At 50.2% G+C, this 16,196-nt stretch overlaps 1 protein-coding gene across 1 annotated transcript in view; it reads left to right on the top strand.

The window, feature by feature from the left end:
- The window catches only part of DHX35 (DEAH-box helicase 35), a 77,449-nt gene extending 71,533 nt beyond the window's left edge, over positions 1-5,916 (top strand). The window contains exon 22 of the mRNA XM_073792996.1: positions 5,590-5,916. Within this exon, the coding sequence (XP_073649097.1) occupies positions 5,590-5,610 (21 nt within the window). The 3' untranslated portion in view covers positions 5,611-5,916. The remainder of the gene's footprint in view (positions 1-5,589) is intronic.
- Positions 5,917-16,196: the final 10,280 nt, after the last annotated feature.

Consider the following 16,196-nt stretch of genomic DNA (forward strand, 5'->3'; position numbering starts at 1 on the left):
GATATTGTTAGTGACATTTCCACAGTACTGCAGTGTCCTCCTCCTGAAGCCAGCTGCTCGGGTGAGGCGTGGAGGGGAGTGGCATCCTGGAGGCGCGGATGGGCGCGCTCTGTGCTTGTTCACACTCCGCTGGCTCTCTCTTGCAGCCGGTCTCCCTGAGGGCTGGATGGAGCCGCCACAGGAAGCCCTGGTCCAGCCCGTGCTCCTGCCCAGCTCAGTACAGTCGTCAGATGCTGGCTGAGCACCTGGGCTGCGTGCGTGGCACAGGGATGACGAGTGACTGAGTGAGGGGACCAGCACGGAGGCAGGGGTCGAGGATGACAGCGTTGAGAGATTGCAGAGGCCACGGCGGTAGTTAGAAGCCAGGCAGCATCCAAAAGAAGCTTCCCCACAAGACCCTTTCCTTGTGAACGTACAGATCGTGCTCACGTCCTGCTGCCCCGTCTGTCACCTCCCCGTTGAGCCTTTCACTTTGGCTGTGAACGTGGAGAGTCCCCCCGTCCCCCAGCTCCACGTGCTGGCATCAGCACAGCCTGCGACCAGCGCTGTTTTCCCTTGGTGGCCCACGTGCTTCCATCCAGTCTGGGTTCCCTTGCCTTCTGTCCCTGTTCCCAGCTCTGTTTTTCAGGACGCAGTGCTGACGGCTTCTGGTCACTCATTTCATGGGGTTGAGTGGTGCGGCACAGGTCTGAGGTGCCTAAATTCGGATGACCGAGAGACGCCATCCTGGAGCTATTGAACCAGATCTCTGACTATGGGACCTGGGAGTATGCAGTTGGAAAAGCTCCAGTCCAGATGATTCTAGTCATGTGGTGGATTCGGGGCCACTGATAAAGGAGACAGATGTCATGAGGACATCAACCCAGGGAGGGAGGTGAGCCACCAGCTGGGCAGTCAGGAGGAGCATCAGACCTGAGTGACAGTTTTTATACAGGTGGTACCCTAACCTATACCAGGATCCACCCCAAGACCACTGGCCTGTTCCCCTAAAGCTCTGATCAGTGGGGTTGGAATTCAACTCCAGGCAGGTTGTGATGGTGGGCACCAATGTCGGCCCACGATGAGTTTTCCCGACTGCCCTCTCCAAGTGACAAATGTAATAATAAGCATTTCGTAAAGCTTAAAGTTTTTCTATATAAAAGATCGTCCCATCCTTTAGTTTTTGTGTGTGTGTGCGCCAAAATGTTCTTTCTTTTAGAAAATGTTCTTTCTTTTAGAAAATGATGGTGATATTAGATGATAGTTTAAAAAGATGTTTTCCTTGGAAAAATAAAACATCAACAATCTTACATCAGTCTCCCAATTAAAAACCAATTCCAAATAAAAACTGGTTGATGAAATCCCCAAGTCCAGGAACCGCTGGACTGTGGGCTAAGCGGACTGTGTGGGCCAGCTGGCAGCATCAGCAGCAAGCATCACAGCTCTGGGGAAATGGGCTGCCTTGCCAAGCAACTGAATCGCAAGTGAACTTCTGGAGCAGTAGGAGGACTGCCTGTCTTTACATAATTGGAAGGATTCAAGGCAGCAGCACCAGCCCGCAGATCCCTTACTTCACCTTTACATAAGATCAGATACTTCCCACTCTGCAGTGAATCACCTGGACGTTTCCTCAGCCTTCCAACTTGTGCTGAAACAGGATGATGGAACTCTGGATTTCCTATCTGTTTAATCTGTTTTTTTCCTGTCATTGGAACTGGAAATAGCCAATCAAATCATTTCACACTCAAGCCGGCCACTTCGGGGCGAGTAGCTAGTCTGGGTGGAGGTGTCCTGGAAGGGCTTGTCCCTGATCCTCACGGCCGCTGCGCTGTCTGGCGAGCCAGGGGGATGTCCTGGCACCTCTGGTGAATCACAGGGATGTCGCCGTCTGTGTTCTTGGGTGGTATTGAACTTGTTCAAACAGGCTGTCTTCTTGCCTGCCAAAGAGATTCCAGGGCGTCATTTTCCCTGGCCCTATGGCGTGTGTGGCCTCAGCCTCACCTATGGGCTCAGCTGAAGGCAGGGAGTAAGCCAGAGAGGCTGGGAGATTCACGAAGCAGTTGGTGTGGTGGTGAGGGGCTCGCTGGGGAGGATGCCCCGGAATCTCCAAGGCCAGGCAAAGGCCCAGCATGGGCTGCTGCCCACGGCTTGTCCATGGACCATGGTCTAGGCCATGGCTTTGAATACAAAGGTCCTGGCCAGTATTTTCCCTGGCCCCAGACTGATGGGGAGAACCATTACATGATCCAAAGGCAGCCCAGGACCCTGCTTCCGGCCCACTGCACCTGGCGCCCTGGGCCCCCAGGGGCAGGACTTGGCTGGTAAGGAATTACCAGTCTGCCTTCAGTTGGTTCCTTTGAGCCTTATTCTCTCCATTTCCACTTGCTTTGTTTTCAGTTCTGAAGTACAGTTGGGTTTTCTTAGTACCTGCCCTGACACTGTTTACTCTTAGCTCTTTGTTTTTTGTTTTCATGTGTGTGTATGCTTTGTCCCTTTAACCTTTATTTCTCTGGCTTCCTCATTATTTCCCTTTTTGCCATGAAGTTTAAAAAAGAATATAGATGTATGTGATTTGCTTCATGTTTACACTGTTTTAAAAAGCATTTTTACCTTCACATTTATTTTAACTTCTTGGTCTTCTTTACACTCTACTTATTTGTTTCTCAGTTTTATTTTGTACTTCTAGGTTAAAAAAATCTCATTCACTTTTTTGTTTTTGTTCTATAAATATTATCTTCAACTATTTTCATTTTAACTTATCAGTTTTAAACTCACCTTAACAATTTACTTCCCATTTCATTTTACTTCAGTTACTTTCTTCCTTTATATCTTAGTTTGCTTAATTTGTGTCTGTAGTTGGCAAAAGGCCTAACAGTAGGTGTGAGAGTGGGAGAGAGGATGTTTGCAATGGTTGAAACCAGCAAAAGATTCACTGTCAAGAATGTACAAGGAATATACAATAAGAAAAAGACAGCCCAACAGGAAAAAATGGGCAAAAGGGAATGAACAATTTATAGAAGCAGACCCCAAAGTCTACCAAGCCTATGAAAAGCTGTTCAAATTAATCGTCAGAGAAACACAAAACTAAAGCAACAATCCAGTATCACTTTGCACCCATCAGTTTAGCAAAACTTGCAAAGGTGGGTAATGCCAGGTGTTGGCAGGGATGTGAGGACCGATGGAGAACCATCTGGCACAACTCATCAGATGAAGTGTGTGCCTGTCGCCCAATCCAGAAATCCCATGTCCAGGTAAATGTTCCCAACAGAATCCTCGCCTGGGTCCATGAGGAGACGTGTGTAAGCAGGCTCGCCCAGGGCAGTTGTGGTGGGAGGGTGGTAGCGGTGGAGATGGCAGGGGTGGGGTGGGGTGGAGGAATGCCCATCGCCGGGAGAATGTGCAGGAAAACTCGGTGGATGACAGCATGGAGTCTTGGAGTATACGGGGTGGTTTCAAGCCACAGACAGCATATAGCACAGACCTTCAAAGCAGCTGAGTGAGAAAAGTAAGAAACAGATGCTGTAGTACCACGTACAGATGCTGAAAATACATGCACACAAACAATACAGCGTTTGCAAAAACCTGTACAAACAAAAAGAGGCACATTAGAAGGGTTGCCTTTGGGGGGGTGAGGGGAGGATGGGAGTGAGGAATGGGGACAAAAGAAAATGAAAAGCAAAATGAAGCAGGATAGGATGGAAGAAGTCACCTCATGTGTTCATCTGCAAGAGACCTGGGTTTTAGGCCATGTACCCATCACTTCCTTCCTTCCTTCCTTCCTTCCTTCCTTCCTTCCTTCCTTCCTTCCTTCCTTCCTTTCTTCCTCCCTCCCTCCCTCCGTCTCTTCCTTCCTTTCTCTTTCTTTCCTTTCTTTCTTCCTTTCTTTCCTTTTCTTTTCTTTTCTTTCATTTATTTATGGCTATGTTGGGTCTTCGTTGCTCCACACGGGCTTTCTCTAGTTGTGGTGAGGGGGGCTGCTCTTTGTTGCGGTGCACGGGCTTCTCATTATAGTGGCTTCTTGTTGCAGAGCATGGGCTCTAGGCGCGTGGGCTTCAGTAGCGGCATGCAGGCTCAGTAGTTGTGTCTCGAGGGCTCTAGAGCGCAGGCTCAGTTGTTGTGGCACACGGGCTTAGTTTCTCTGTGGCATGTGGGATCTTCCCAGACCAGGGCTCGAGCCCATGTCCCCTGCATTGGCAGGTGGATTCTTAACCACTGCACCACCAGGGAAGTCCTGACATGTATCCTTTCTTGTTCAAGGGCCCAGGCAGATGGCGGGTATGCAGAGTTGGCCACCCTTACCAGTGTTGACCTCAGTGGGCCTGCTGCTGGCCTTCCAGCTCAGATCTGTGCTGGAACCTCTTCTATCCTGGATGTGATGCTCCAGGGACCACCATGACCTGCCTTAATGCTTGCATTCTCCATCACAGCGATTTCCTGCTCAGCTGTTGTTCTCGTTGTGACACCCTTTTAACGAAAACTCTACATACCCCCACTGTGGAGTTCGTTTTCACTGGCCATCTGAAAACCTGCCACAGCAGTGGGCCTTGGATGACCACCAAGGAAGGAGAGGCATGCAGCCCCTGTGGTCCCTCTCAGGAGAGGCAAATGAATTCACTGGAAAAACCCTCCCCAAATTTATGAATAGACAGACGCCAGAGTGGATGGTAGCTCATGGGATGTATCTGGGCAAAGCTTAGCCATATTTCCAGGACAGATTATATCCTTGTGAGTCCTTCCTTTTGATCAGCATCCTTAAGATGGAATTGATGCCCTCAGCCCACAGGGACTGTTATCCTCCATTTCAGCTCTTGGCACTGTGCTCCTGGAGCCTTCTTGCCCGAGTTAGCCTGGAGGCCAAAGTAACAGGATAGGCCAAGGCTTTGAAAACCCTTTGATGATCTTTGATCATCTGAGGAGCTTGTGAGCTTCAGCTGTGTTTGCTGCCCCGAGGTGGGGCTCCCTCTCTCCTTGGCTTGCTGGACATTTAGAACCAGTTTAATGAGCAGTTTAATGCCTGGTTTTCTAAGAATTGCCTTGTAGGGGGAGAAATCTGGGCCAGGTTAACGAGGCAACATGCAAATTCGAAGAGGCCACCAGGGAACTTGTTAAATGTAAGTCTTACTCTAAACTTTTCATTGCTTGGAGAAAGGATGTTATCAATCATCCTGGGTGTTCCTGACTTGGGCTGCAGACTCAGAAGGAAGAACCGTTACTCACCCCAATTACTGAGATTCTGGAACAGTTACCTGTCCCGGTGGCGACAGGGCAGGGGTGGGTGGAGGGGGAAGGTGGGTGGAGGCACGGGGTGGGGAATTGGGGGCGAGGGGGGAGGGTCGGGTCATGGAAACCCATCTGCCAAGGAAACAGGGCAGGTTTCCTGTTCCCAGCTTTACAAACCAAGGTCAGCCATCCTGAACTATGACAATGCCTATCCCAGTTCTGAGGGGACACAGATGGTGTAAAATGTTGACATTTGATCTTTGCCAGTTGATTAGTCTGTTCCAGCCAGAATTAGGATGAGAGGGTCCTGCTTTCATCCTGACTCTCTGCTGACTGCTCCCCTGGTTTGTGCCCAGATGGCATTCTGACACCCATGAATAACTCTTGCAGGCCACGACGACACATCTGTGATAGCACGACTGGATGTCTCCTGAGTGGTGGGGGGCAAGTGGACTGAAAGCTGAGTCAGAAGACCTGGATTAAAAACAGAAAACAACTCAGCCACAGAAAAGAACGAAACAACACCATGTGCAGTGACGTGGATGCAACTAAGGATTATCATTCTAGGTGACGTAAGTCAGACAGAGAAAGTCAAATACTGTGTGATGTCACTTATGTGTGGAATCTAAAATATGGCACAAATGAACCTACCTATGAAACAGAAACAGACTCACAGACACAGAGAACAGACTTGTGGTTGCCAAGGGGGAGGAGGGGTGGGGGAGGGGTGGATTGGGAGTTTGTAGATGCAAACTATTACATATAGAATAAACAACTATTACATATAGAAGGGATAAACAACAAGGTCCTACTGTATAGCACGGGGAACTATATATTCAATATCCTGGGATAAACCATAATGGAAAAGCATATTAAAAAGAATATGTATTTGTATAACTGAGTCACTTTGCTGTACAGCAGAAATTAACACATTGTAAATCAACTATACTTCAATAAAAAAATAAGTTAAAAAATTTTTAAAAACCCAAAAAACAAAAAGCGAAGAACTTTTACTGAAGTATAATTTACATATAATAAAGGCACTCATTTTATTTGGATAGTTCAATGAGTTTTGACAAATATACAAACCCCAGATGACCACCCAAAGCAAGTATAAACACTTCTTTCCAAAGACTTCCCCCGATCTTTTCTAGGTAATTCCCCACCCCCACCCCCCTGGCCTCAAGCATCGCTAGTCTGCTTTCTGCCACTATCAATTAGCTTTGCCTTTTCTAGAATTTCATGCAAATGGAATAATTCAAAATATACTCATTTGTGTCTGGAGAAGACTCCCAGTCTCACAATCAGACAACTCTGTGACCCTTGGTAAGATACAGTTTCCGTCTTCATCCCAGTCTCCTTATCTGTCCAATGAGGATAATAACTTAGAACATCAGTCAGTCAAGTGTGTGGTGCTGCTGGGGTGAGCGCCATTGTGGGGCTCTAGAAAGGTCCCGGGCCAGGAGCTGCTCAGCGACCTGGGGCCTCTGCTCTTCTCAGGGAGACTCTGTCCCAGAAGGCTTTCAGCTGCCCCCTCCCTGCATACCTATCCTAGCCTCCCCAGTCTGCCATGATCTGCAGGTTCCCACACCCTCGTCAAGGAGGCCTCATTTCATTAAATAAGAGAGGTGCAAAGACACCCCAGGAAAGGAGGGGATGCAGTGATGAGGGCTGCCCAGATGGGCAGAGGTGGCCAGTCTGAGCAGAGGGGAGGGATGTGGGTGTGAGGCGTCCACGGAGGCCTGGAGTGGAGCCTCCCTGACCTTGGGGCTCGGGACCCTGGGTCTTCCCAGGGGGGAGCCAGTGTGAGCAAGAGCTGTGTGGGGCTGCTGGACCCTTCAGGTGAGTGGTGGCATCAGGGACAGACCCATCCAGACCTGCACACACACTCACTCCACTCACCCCTACATTCTAACAGGTATTGATCGTCTTCTTCAGATGGGGCCCTGGGAGATACGGCAGTGCACACATCCAAGTCTCTGCTCCCTGGAGCTCACATGCTGGAAGATGATTGCACATTCAGGCTGCACCCCATCCTTAGCCAGAGATGTGGAGGGTCCTCAGTGTGGCCCTCAGTTCCATCCCGCGGTTGGTCCTGTCAATCTGCTCAGCGTCTGTCGCTGCAGAGTGGGGCTGTGCTGCCCTCTGCTGGCCACATGGAGGCAGTGGCTCCCCAGACCTGGCGGTCCCAGCCTTGCGGTGGGCGGACGGGAAAGGGATGTGCTTTCGTACCTTGCTTCCCTCACCCTGGCAGAGCAAACATGGAGGGGCAGGGCAGTGTGAAGGACTGTGAAGGAGGCCCCAGATAGCAGAGACAAGACATCCCCACTGTGCCCTGTCCGGATTCCCAACCCACAGAACCTGTGGGCATAATAAAGTGGTAGTTTTGTGCCACCAAGTTATGGGGTGATGCTTATGCAGCCCCCAGAACAAGACAGTCTTCCATATTAGGTCCAGGCCACGACGGGCTAAATGGGCTTCTGAAGCCTGGTCTGGAAATGGAACCCACCTTGGTAAGGCTATTTCCTTGGGAGAATGGGTCCCCTTCTGGCCAAGCAGTCTGAAGCTCTGGGGGCCTCCAGCCCCCGTGATTCCTAAGGGGTTGGTGGCCCTGAGCTGGTCAGCTCCATTTTCTGCCAAACTGGGTCTGTTTGACCCGTGTTTATTCTAACAGGAAAGCAAGGTTTTATGTGACAACCATTCCGTCTGAAGGGTCTTAAGTGGAGGAATGACATACTGAGATTTGGAATTACAGAAAGTGTCACGCACGTGGGGTAGGGGATCGGCAGGGTCGGGACTGGACAGGAGGGAAGGCAGGGACACCGTCAAGGACAAGGTTGCAAGGACACTGCCTTGGGGGAAGATAATCCCCCGCTCCTTTGTTCCTTGTAAGGAAGAATTGAGGCTCAAGGGCCAGGGGCCTTGGCCAAGGCGGATGCATATCGCGCTGGGTCCCCACCCCCCGGGGCTTGCCCGTGCTCTCGGCGGTGTGCCAGCCTGCAGAGCCACGGTCCCTGCTCAGGGCGAGGCTAGTGCCCGCCCCGAGTCCCGGCCCCGGTTGCTGAGCCTAGGGCACCTCGCGCGCCCCCAGCGCAGGCGGAGGCGGCGGGACGCTCGGGCCGGTGCTGCACGCTGTCGCCGGCAGGGGTCGCTGGCGCCCCGCGTTTCCGCGGCCGGGACTCCCCAGTCCTGTTCTGGGTCCTGAGGCGGGGGAGTGCCCAGAGCGGGGCAGACCCCTGTCCTTGCCCGGCCCACTCTGGCCACCTGCCCACCGGGCCCGCTTCCCGCTGCCCTGGTCCCGGCCTGAGCGCCTCGGAAAGGAAGGAGCACCCCCGGCACCGCCCACGACTGAGTCCCCTGTTCTGCCCACTCTGCTCAGAGCTGGACTTGCCCTGCGCAGGTCCTTGAATCTTGACCACCTCCCGGTAGTCAAGACATGACTCCCCAGTTTACAGTTCATGATGCTACAAACAACAACAGAAATCAAATAGTACCAGCTAACCTTTATGGAGTTCTAATTATTGACGGGGCCTGCCAGGATCCTTCAGAGTCGGAGTTGGGGCAGGCAGAGGAAGGGTGTAAGGCCCGCCTCTGGGAGGTGGCCACCCTCAGAGCCCCCTGCCCCACCGTCAGTGTCCTTGCAGACCTGGGGACGTGGTATGGGGAGCAGGTGGGCAGTAGTAAATCTGAGGGGCCAGTGGGATGTGCAAAGCATCCCAGGGCACCCCTTGTCTGCATTTTTGTTCATTGTGGCCATCCTTCCTGCAGCCTGGTCAAAGTGCCTGTGTAGTAGCCCAAGTACAGGAGGAATAGCACCCACCAGGGGGCATTGCCCAAGGGCATGGTGCTCAGATCTACAGCTTGACCACAGAACGGTGCCCATCTGTGCCAGGGCCAGGAGGTTGAGGCCATGGCCACAGCCAAGGGCTCTTGGGGCCTGGCTCCAGCCCAGTCCAGGTCCCGGTCTGTTGGAGACCAGCCAGTGAGCAGTGCTGGCCTTTGAGCCACAGTTCAAGTGTTCAAGACCTGCTGTCACCACCTCCCAGCTGTGGGTCTTGGGCAGGACACTTAGCCCCTTGCTTTGAAAAGAAGATAATAATAGTACATCTCTGTATTATTCATGCTTTTGTGTGTGTGTGTCTTATGATGCTTTGGCATCTTGCAGCCCACGGAGGGACAGCCTCTCCCAGGTCTAGGTAATTCCTAGTAAACAGCTAGCCGGAGCACACTTTTCACCTGCAAGTACATCAATCCAGAGCCCACACCCCAATCATCTCCTTTATCTTACACACCAAGCTGATATTCTCCCTGCCCTCCATCACCCCAGGGCCAGGTACAGGCGTCAGACAGCTAGTGACAGCCCCTGTAGCCTGGACCCCACTAAGTTATTCAAGCCAGCCAACCCTGAACTGCTTACCTTGTCTCGCCCATTCCTTCCTGTGCAAACCACAATAAAGGCTCTGGCCCATGCTTTCCCCTCCCTCCTCTGCTTCCATGTGGCCCTGCATGGTGGGACATGGCCCCTCCTCTTGGAAACTGGGATTAGTAAACTCTTCTTTTAAGACGTTGCCTCCTTGTCTGTCAAGCTAGCATACCTGATTACAACAAAATCCCAGGCACATTTTAAAACAACCGCATAAGATTGTTGCAGGGATCAAATGACTTAAATTTTCTAAAATGCTTACGACAGTGTCTGACACACCTGGATGCTAAGCAAGGAGGAGCTATTATTATTACCCTCCTCTGCCCTGTTGGCACCAACTTCAACCCTCTGAGCACGGCTACAGCACGTGGTGCAGGCAGCACCAGGTGCCTGGTCACAGGTCAGCCAGGTGTTCCCTTCCCGTGGCAGTAGGGCCGAGCACCCCAAGTTGACAGTGAGTGCCAGGTGAGGATGGAGAACTCTCGGAGCCAGAAGAGGGCACCCACGTTTGCCATTTGGCTACAGAGACTAAATCCCTAATCAGAGTCTCCAGCAAACCCCTCTCCCCATCCCATACCCCTGAGAACCCCCAGTTCAGGGGGGGGGGAAATCACCCCTTGATATTTATCCCCAATGATAATTACTCAGTCATAATCATAATAATACTGCAGTGACCAGGTGCTGTGCTGGCATCTTGTATCAGCAGTTCTCAAACTTTCTGACCTGAAGAACTCTTTACACTCTTACAAATTATTGAGGATCTCAGAGCTTTTGTTAATGTGGGCTGTATCTGTCACTGTTTACCGTTCGAGGAGTTAAACTGAGAAGTTGTAATAATATCTGTTCATTATTTATTTAAAATCACCATAATAAACACATTTCATATTAACATAAATATTTTATGAAAAATAACTATATTTTCCAACACAAACATTTTAGGGAGAAGGAAGCAATGGCATTGTTTTACATTTTTGCAAATCTCGATAATGTCAGGCTTAATAGAAAACAGCTGGGTTTTCATACCTGCTTCTGCCTTCAAGGTTTGTGATATCACATTTCATGTAGTCGCTGGAACACTACACTGAGAGTAAAAAAAAAAATCTTTAATTGAGAGCAAAAAAAAAATAAGTAGCATCTTAGTATTATTATGAACATAGTTTTAACTATTAGGGACATTCTGGGAGGGGACCCCCAGAGGTCCACAGGACAAACTTTAGAAACTGCTGGCTTATACACATGATGGGTAGGTCCTAATATGCCCCAGCTTTACAGATGAGGAAACTGAGGCACAGAGGGCTTGAAGTGACTTTCCCAAGGTCACACAGTTGGGATTCAAAACCAGGTTGCTTGAGTTGGTCAGGGGGAGTCACTGGGAAAAGACCTTGACTTTGGTGTCTGTGGCCCTAGTACTCAGCCCTGAGAGACAGGGCAGAGCCTGAACACAGACAAAGCGAGCTGGGCAGGGTGGGCCTGCGGGGAGGGGAGCTGGGTCTGAAGTGAGGGGGGGTTGGGGAGGGGCCCAGGGGATCCGTTAGTCACCAAGGGGTCCCGGTGACAGGGCTGGAGATGGCAGCTGGCGGCGGATGCAGCCTCCAGCTGGAAAATCAATAGGTGATCAGCGGTCCAGGGGCACCGCTGTTCATCGGGTGCGCAGGGATGCGGAGGCGGGGGCGGGGGGCCCGGAGGAAATATCACTGACCCCCGGCAGGATTGATCAAACAGCCAGACACCCAAGGCCAAACTCACTAATAAAGTGAGACGTTCAGCTCAGCCAGGCAGCTGCTGGCTGAAGGTCTTAAAAAAACCGCTTAGCTGGGGAGTTCTTGCTAAACTGTCTTTGTTTCTGGAGACCAGTGGGAGGGAGGACTGGCCGGGGGGAGGCCTGGCTTGGCTGCTGTTTGACCCACATCTCTTGGCTTGATGTGGGCCTGGACCATGGAACCCCGGGGCCCACATAGCCTGTGTGTGTGTGAGCGCACGTGCTGGCTATGGCCCACACCGTCTACACATGGCATGTGTGTGCACAGACATGCACGCACTACAGCACATACGTGTACAAATGTGCCTGGGCATGTTTGTGCAACACTATAGCATGTATAACGTCCACACAACATGCATGCACAGACATGTTGCTGCACATATACATACACAGGCATCCTGCATGTCTGTGCATGCATGTGCAAGGGCCAAGCATGTATCATGGCCACGTGGCATGCATGCACACGTATGCATATTACAGCACTGATGTGTGCACACATGTGGCCATACACCTGCTACATGTATGTGCACCTGCAATAGCACACGCTGTGTGCATTTGAGGGAGGAGCATGTGTGTTTGTGGGTTAAACTCTTTCTTCTGCATTTTTCACTAATGTCACCACTTCTTCTGCCTATAGCCCCAAAGATGCAACATTTGTAATGACAGTTCTGATTATTATGGGGGGAGTGGAAAGAGAAATGGAGACGGAAAACTGTATCTAAAAGCCCAGATGTACAACAGAGAGAAAAAATGTAGATGTGGAAAGCAAGGAGGAGGGAGAGAAAAAGTGAAGAGAAAAAGTCTACTGGTATATGGCACAATTAGGTGGACCATACCAGTACCAACGGGATTAGAATGGACTTGACATTTTGCAACTTGAGGAACAGCAGGAAGACAGAGGCTGCTCTGTTGGCAGAATAAAGAGCTTGGAGTGTGTACTGGGTTGAATGATGGAGCCCCAAATGATATGTCTACCAGGAACTTGTGAATGTGACTTACTATGGTCTGAATGTTTGTGTCCCCCCACCCAAATTCACGCTGAAATCCTAACCCCCAATATTGATGGTATTTGGAGGTGGAGCCTTTGGGAGGTGATTAGGTCATGAGGATGGAGCCCTTATGAATGGGATTAATGCCCTTGTAAAAGAGATCCCACAGAGCTCCTTAGCCCCTTCTACCATGTGAGGACATGGGAAAAGGTGATGGCTATGAATCAGGAAGAGGACCCACACACAACCATGCTGGCACTCTGATCTCAGACTTCCACCCTCCAGAACTGTGAGAAAGAAATTTCTGTTGTTTATAAGCTACCCTATCTGTAGCATTTCCTTATAGCAGCCCAAACAGACTAATATATAAACTTATTTGGAAAAAGGGCCTTTGCAGATGTAATTAAGGATCTCAGGATGAGATCATTCTGGATTACCTGGGTGAGCCCTAAATCCAATTACTTGTGACCTTATAAGAAAAGGAGGAGAAACACAGAGGAGAAGGGGATGTGAAGACAGAGGCAGAGATTGGGGTGACATATCTTCATGCCAAGGGACGCTAAGTATTGCCAGTGGCCCCCAGAAGCTCAAAGAGAGGCGTGGGACAAATTCTCCCTCAGATCCTCCAGAAGGAACCAATCCTCCTGACACCTTGATTTTGGACTGGCCTCCAGAACTGTGAGACAATACTTTCTTGTTGTTTTAAACCATCAAGTGTGTGGTACTTTGCTATGCCAGCCCTAGGAAACTTATAACATATATGTGGGTAGAATACCGTTCTCGAAGAAATGAGAATTGACATGTGAAAGGAGCTTCCACTCACTCTGTGTCCCTGGAGGAATGTGGAACCTACAGACACCCAGCCTCCAGCTCTTAGTGACGAGGACTTTCTACAGTCAGGGCTTCAGGGCTGGGATAGGCTGTGTTGGGAAGGAAGGCGCATTCCATCGCTGATACGGCCACAGAGGAGTTTAAGCATCTGCTACATAGTTGAACTTGAGCCTCCTCCAACCTTGAGAGTCTGTGCACTGGTGCAAAGAAAGAGGTAAAGGTCTCGACTGATGGCAGAGGGCCTAGAGTGGGTGCCCAGGTAGGTATCCTGATCGATGGTGATGATCCTTGGTAGAAAAATGGGTCTGCAGGAGAGGAGGATGCTGAGAGCTTGGCTGCTGGGTGGGTGGAGCATCTCCTGGGCTCTGTCCTAGAGCATCCCAGCTCCTTCCAGTAAAGTCACCTCCATGTGGTTGTTGCCTTGGACATGATCTTCACAACCCCCGAAGGAAGAACACCTCTCCCAGAACCACGGTATTTTCCCAACCAGAAACTTGCCGCTCCAAATCCATCAACATTGGTTTGATATTCTCTTCCCACTTCTGCACCAAGAGCTGGTGTGGACAGAATTCATCGTGCCATGGACAGGTGCATGTAACTGATTGTTCGGGCAGAAAGAAGTGAACTTTTTTTTTTTGATATGTACCTTTCAGATTGGCAATGGGTGTGTTGGCGTGGGTGTAGGGAAATGTCATACTTGCATGTCCGTTAGGGGAGCACAAATCGTTACAATGCTTATGGAGAAAAATTCAGAAATGCCATTGAGATTTAAAATCTGAGCGATGGCTTTGGGTTTCTTAGCCCTCAGAACTCAGCTGGGCAAGAAATGCAAGTTTTTGTTATTCTGTAACTGAATCTGGTTTCTGTCCCAATACCGCCCCCTCCCTCCCAATTATGCAGAAAATTAACCAGTTGGGCAGAAAATTATTTCCAGTTAATTCATGATAAATTCACTACTCAAGGGAGTCCTCAGCCAATTAAAATTTATTCTCTAACCCCCTTCTTCCTTGGGAGGCACTGTATTTGGGGTTGATGGGTGCTTATGTAGTCTGTTTCGGCTGGGTCGTCACCCCTCCCCTCAGGATGGTGTCTGTGACGGTGTCTGAGGCCAGTGATGGATTTGTCTGCGGCAATGAGACCCCCGCTCTGTCTGACAGCTCACTGCTCTGTTCTCAGAAGCACAGAAGGAGTGGACTGTCCTCCACGCTACTCCAGAGCCATGAAAAGTTGTGGCCTTATAGTGATATACAGGCTGCTGTATGTCGCCTTCTGCCAACTCTGCTAGCGCGACTGAGGATTGCAGACCGGAAATGCGGCCCAGGTCGCCTTTGCTTTCAGATCCCAAATCTCACCGGCGTTCCCATACTTAGCGCTAACCCCGAGCGGTCTGCAACACGTGTGTCCTTTCCTGGAGGCTTTCATCCACTTCGAACTTTCCCTTCCACTCTCTGACCCCTCCCCTCCTCCTAGTTTAGACCATTTTCCTTGTTGTAATTCCCTGGGTGCAGGAAGAAATACTCCTTCAATAGACACTCTTCTGCATCTTCCCTCTTGAAACTAAAAGCCAGAATTTCCCCTCTTGGTTTTCCTCCGCTCAGTCCCCTCTGGCAGGCTGGTGCCTGGATGGGGAGAGTGTCTGGGGAGGGGAAGATAAAAAGCAACAGGGTTCACATAATATTTGCCCTTTGTGTTTCACTCTTAGGAAATATCTACAACAGGCAGATTCCTAGAGACAGAAGGTGGACTAGAGGTGAGCAGGGCTGGGGAGAGGGGGAAAGGAGGAGCTACTGCTGATGGGAGTTTAGTTCTGGGGGGATAAAGCTTTGGAGATGGAAAGTGGCGATGGCTGCACAACATTGTGGATGTTATCAATGCCACTGAGTTGTACACGTAAAAACGGTCAAGATGGCAAATGTTATATATAGTTCACCCCAATTAAAAATAGTTTAAAAAAAAGCAACAGGGGCTTCCCTGGTGGCGCAGTGGTTGAGAGTCCGCCTGCTGATGCAGTGGACACGGGTTCGTGCCCCGGTCCGGGAAGATCCCACATGCCGCGGCCCGTGAGCCATGGCCGCTGAGTCTGCGCGTCCGGAGCCTGTGCTCTGCAACGGGAGAGACCACGACAGTGAGAGGCCCGCGTACCGCAAAAAAAAAAAAAAAAAAAAGCAACAGGGCAGAAGAGTCCCATAGTGATGAATTCTTGACAACAGCTTTCCGACCGTGAACAGACCCTCCACCTGGGGAAACTGAGTCTCTAGAAAGCCTCGCCAAGGTGTACAGGGTTGTGTACGCGGAGGTGGATAGCAGCCTGGTGTGCCTCAGAGAGACACCAGGGACAACCTGAATATCCATCTGGGGATGGGGGGTGGGGTGGGATTAAGAATGAGCCCTGTTCCGAGCATGCGCTGACTTGGAGGATATTGATGAGGTATTGTCTTGGGAGCAGAATAATGCGTGGTTGCGCTGTTCGTGTAAAAACACCTGTATGTATAGAGTGGGTGTGAATTCGCTGGACTTTTGCGGTAAAGGCAATGTTGCCTCCCTCCCGCTCTCCCTCCTTCCCTCTCTCTCTCTTTTTTTAAATATTTATTTATTTGGTTGCACTGAGTCTTAGTTGCAGCAGGTGGGCTCCTTAGTTGCAGCAGGTGAGTTCCTTAGTTGGAGCACGCGAACTCTTAGTTGCAGCATGCATGTGGGATCTAGTTCCCTGACGAGGGATTGAACCCGGGCCTCCTGCATTGGGAGTGCGGAGTCTAATCCACTGCGCCACCAGGGAAGTCCCCTTCCCTGTCTCTTTACCAGAGAGAGGTTTTTATTTGCCTTCATCACCATTCTTTCCTCTTTCGCTAGCTGTGGGTTTCTAATCCACATCTCTGCTGTGAGTGATAATCTCTCTCTCTCTTTTTTTTAATAGTAGTTTTTAAAAACTTTCTTTTCTTTTTAAAAAATTATATCTTATTGAAGTATAGTTGATTTACAAGGTTGTGTTAGTTTC

This window comes from Tursiops truncatus, chromosome 15 (assembly GCF_011762595.2).
Source record: "Tursiops truncatus isolate mTurTru1 chromosome 15, mTurTru1.mat.Y, whole genome shotgun sequence".
NCBI lineage: Eukaryota > Metazoa > Chordata > Mammalia > Artiodactyla > Delphinidae > Tursiops > Tursiops truncatus.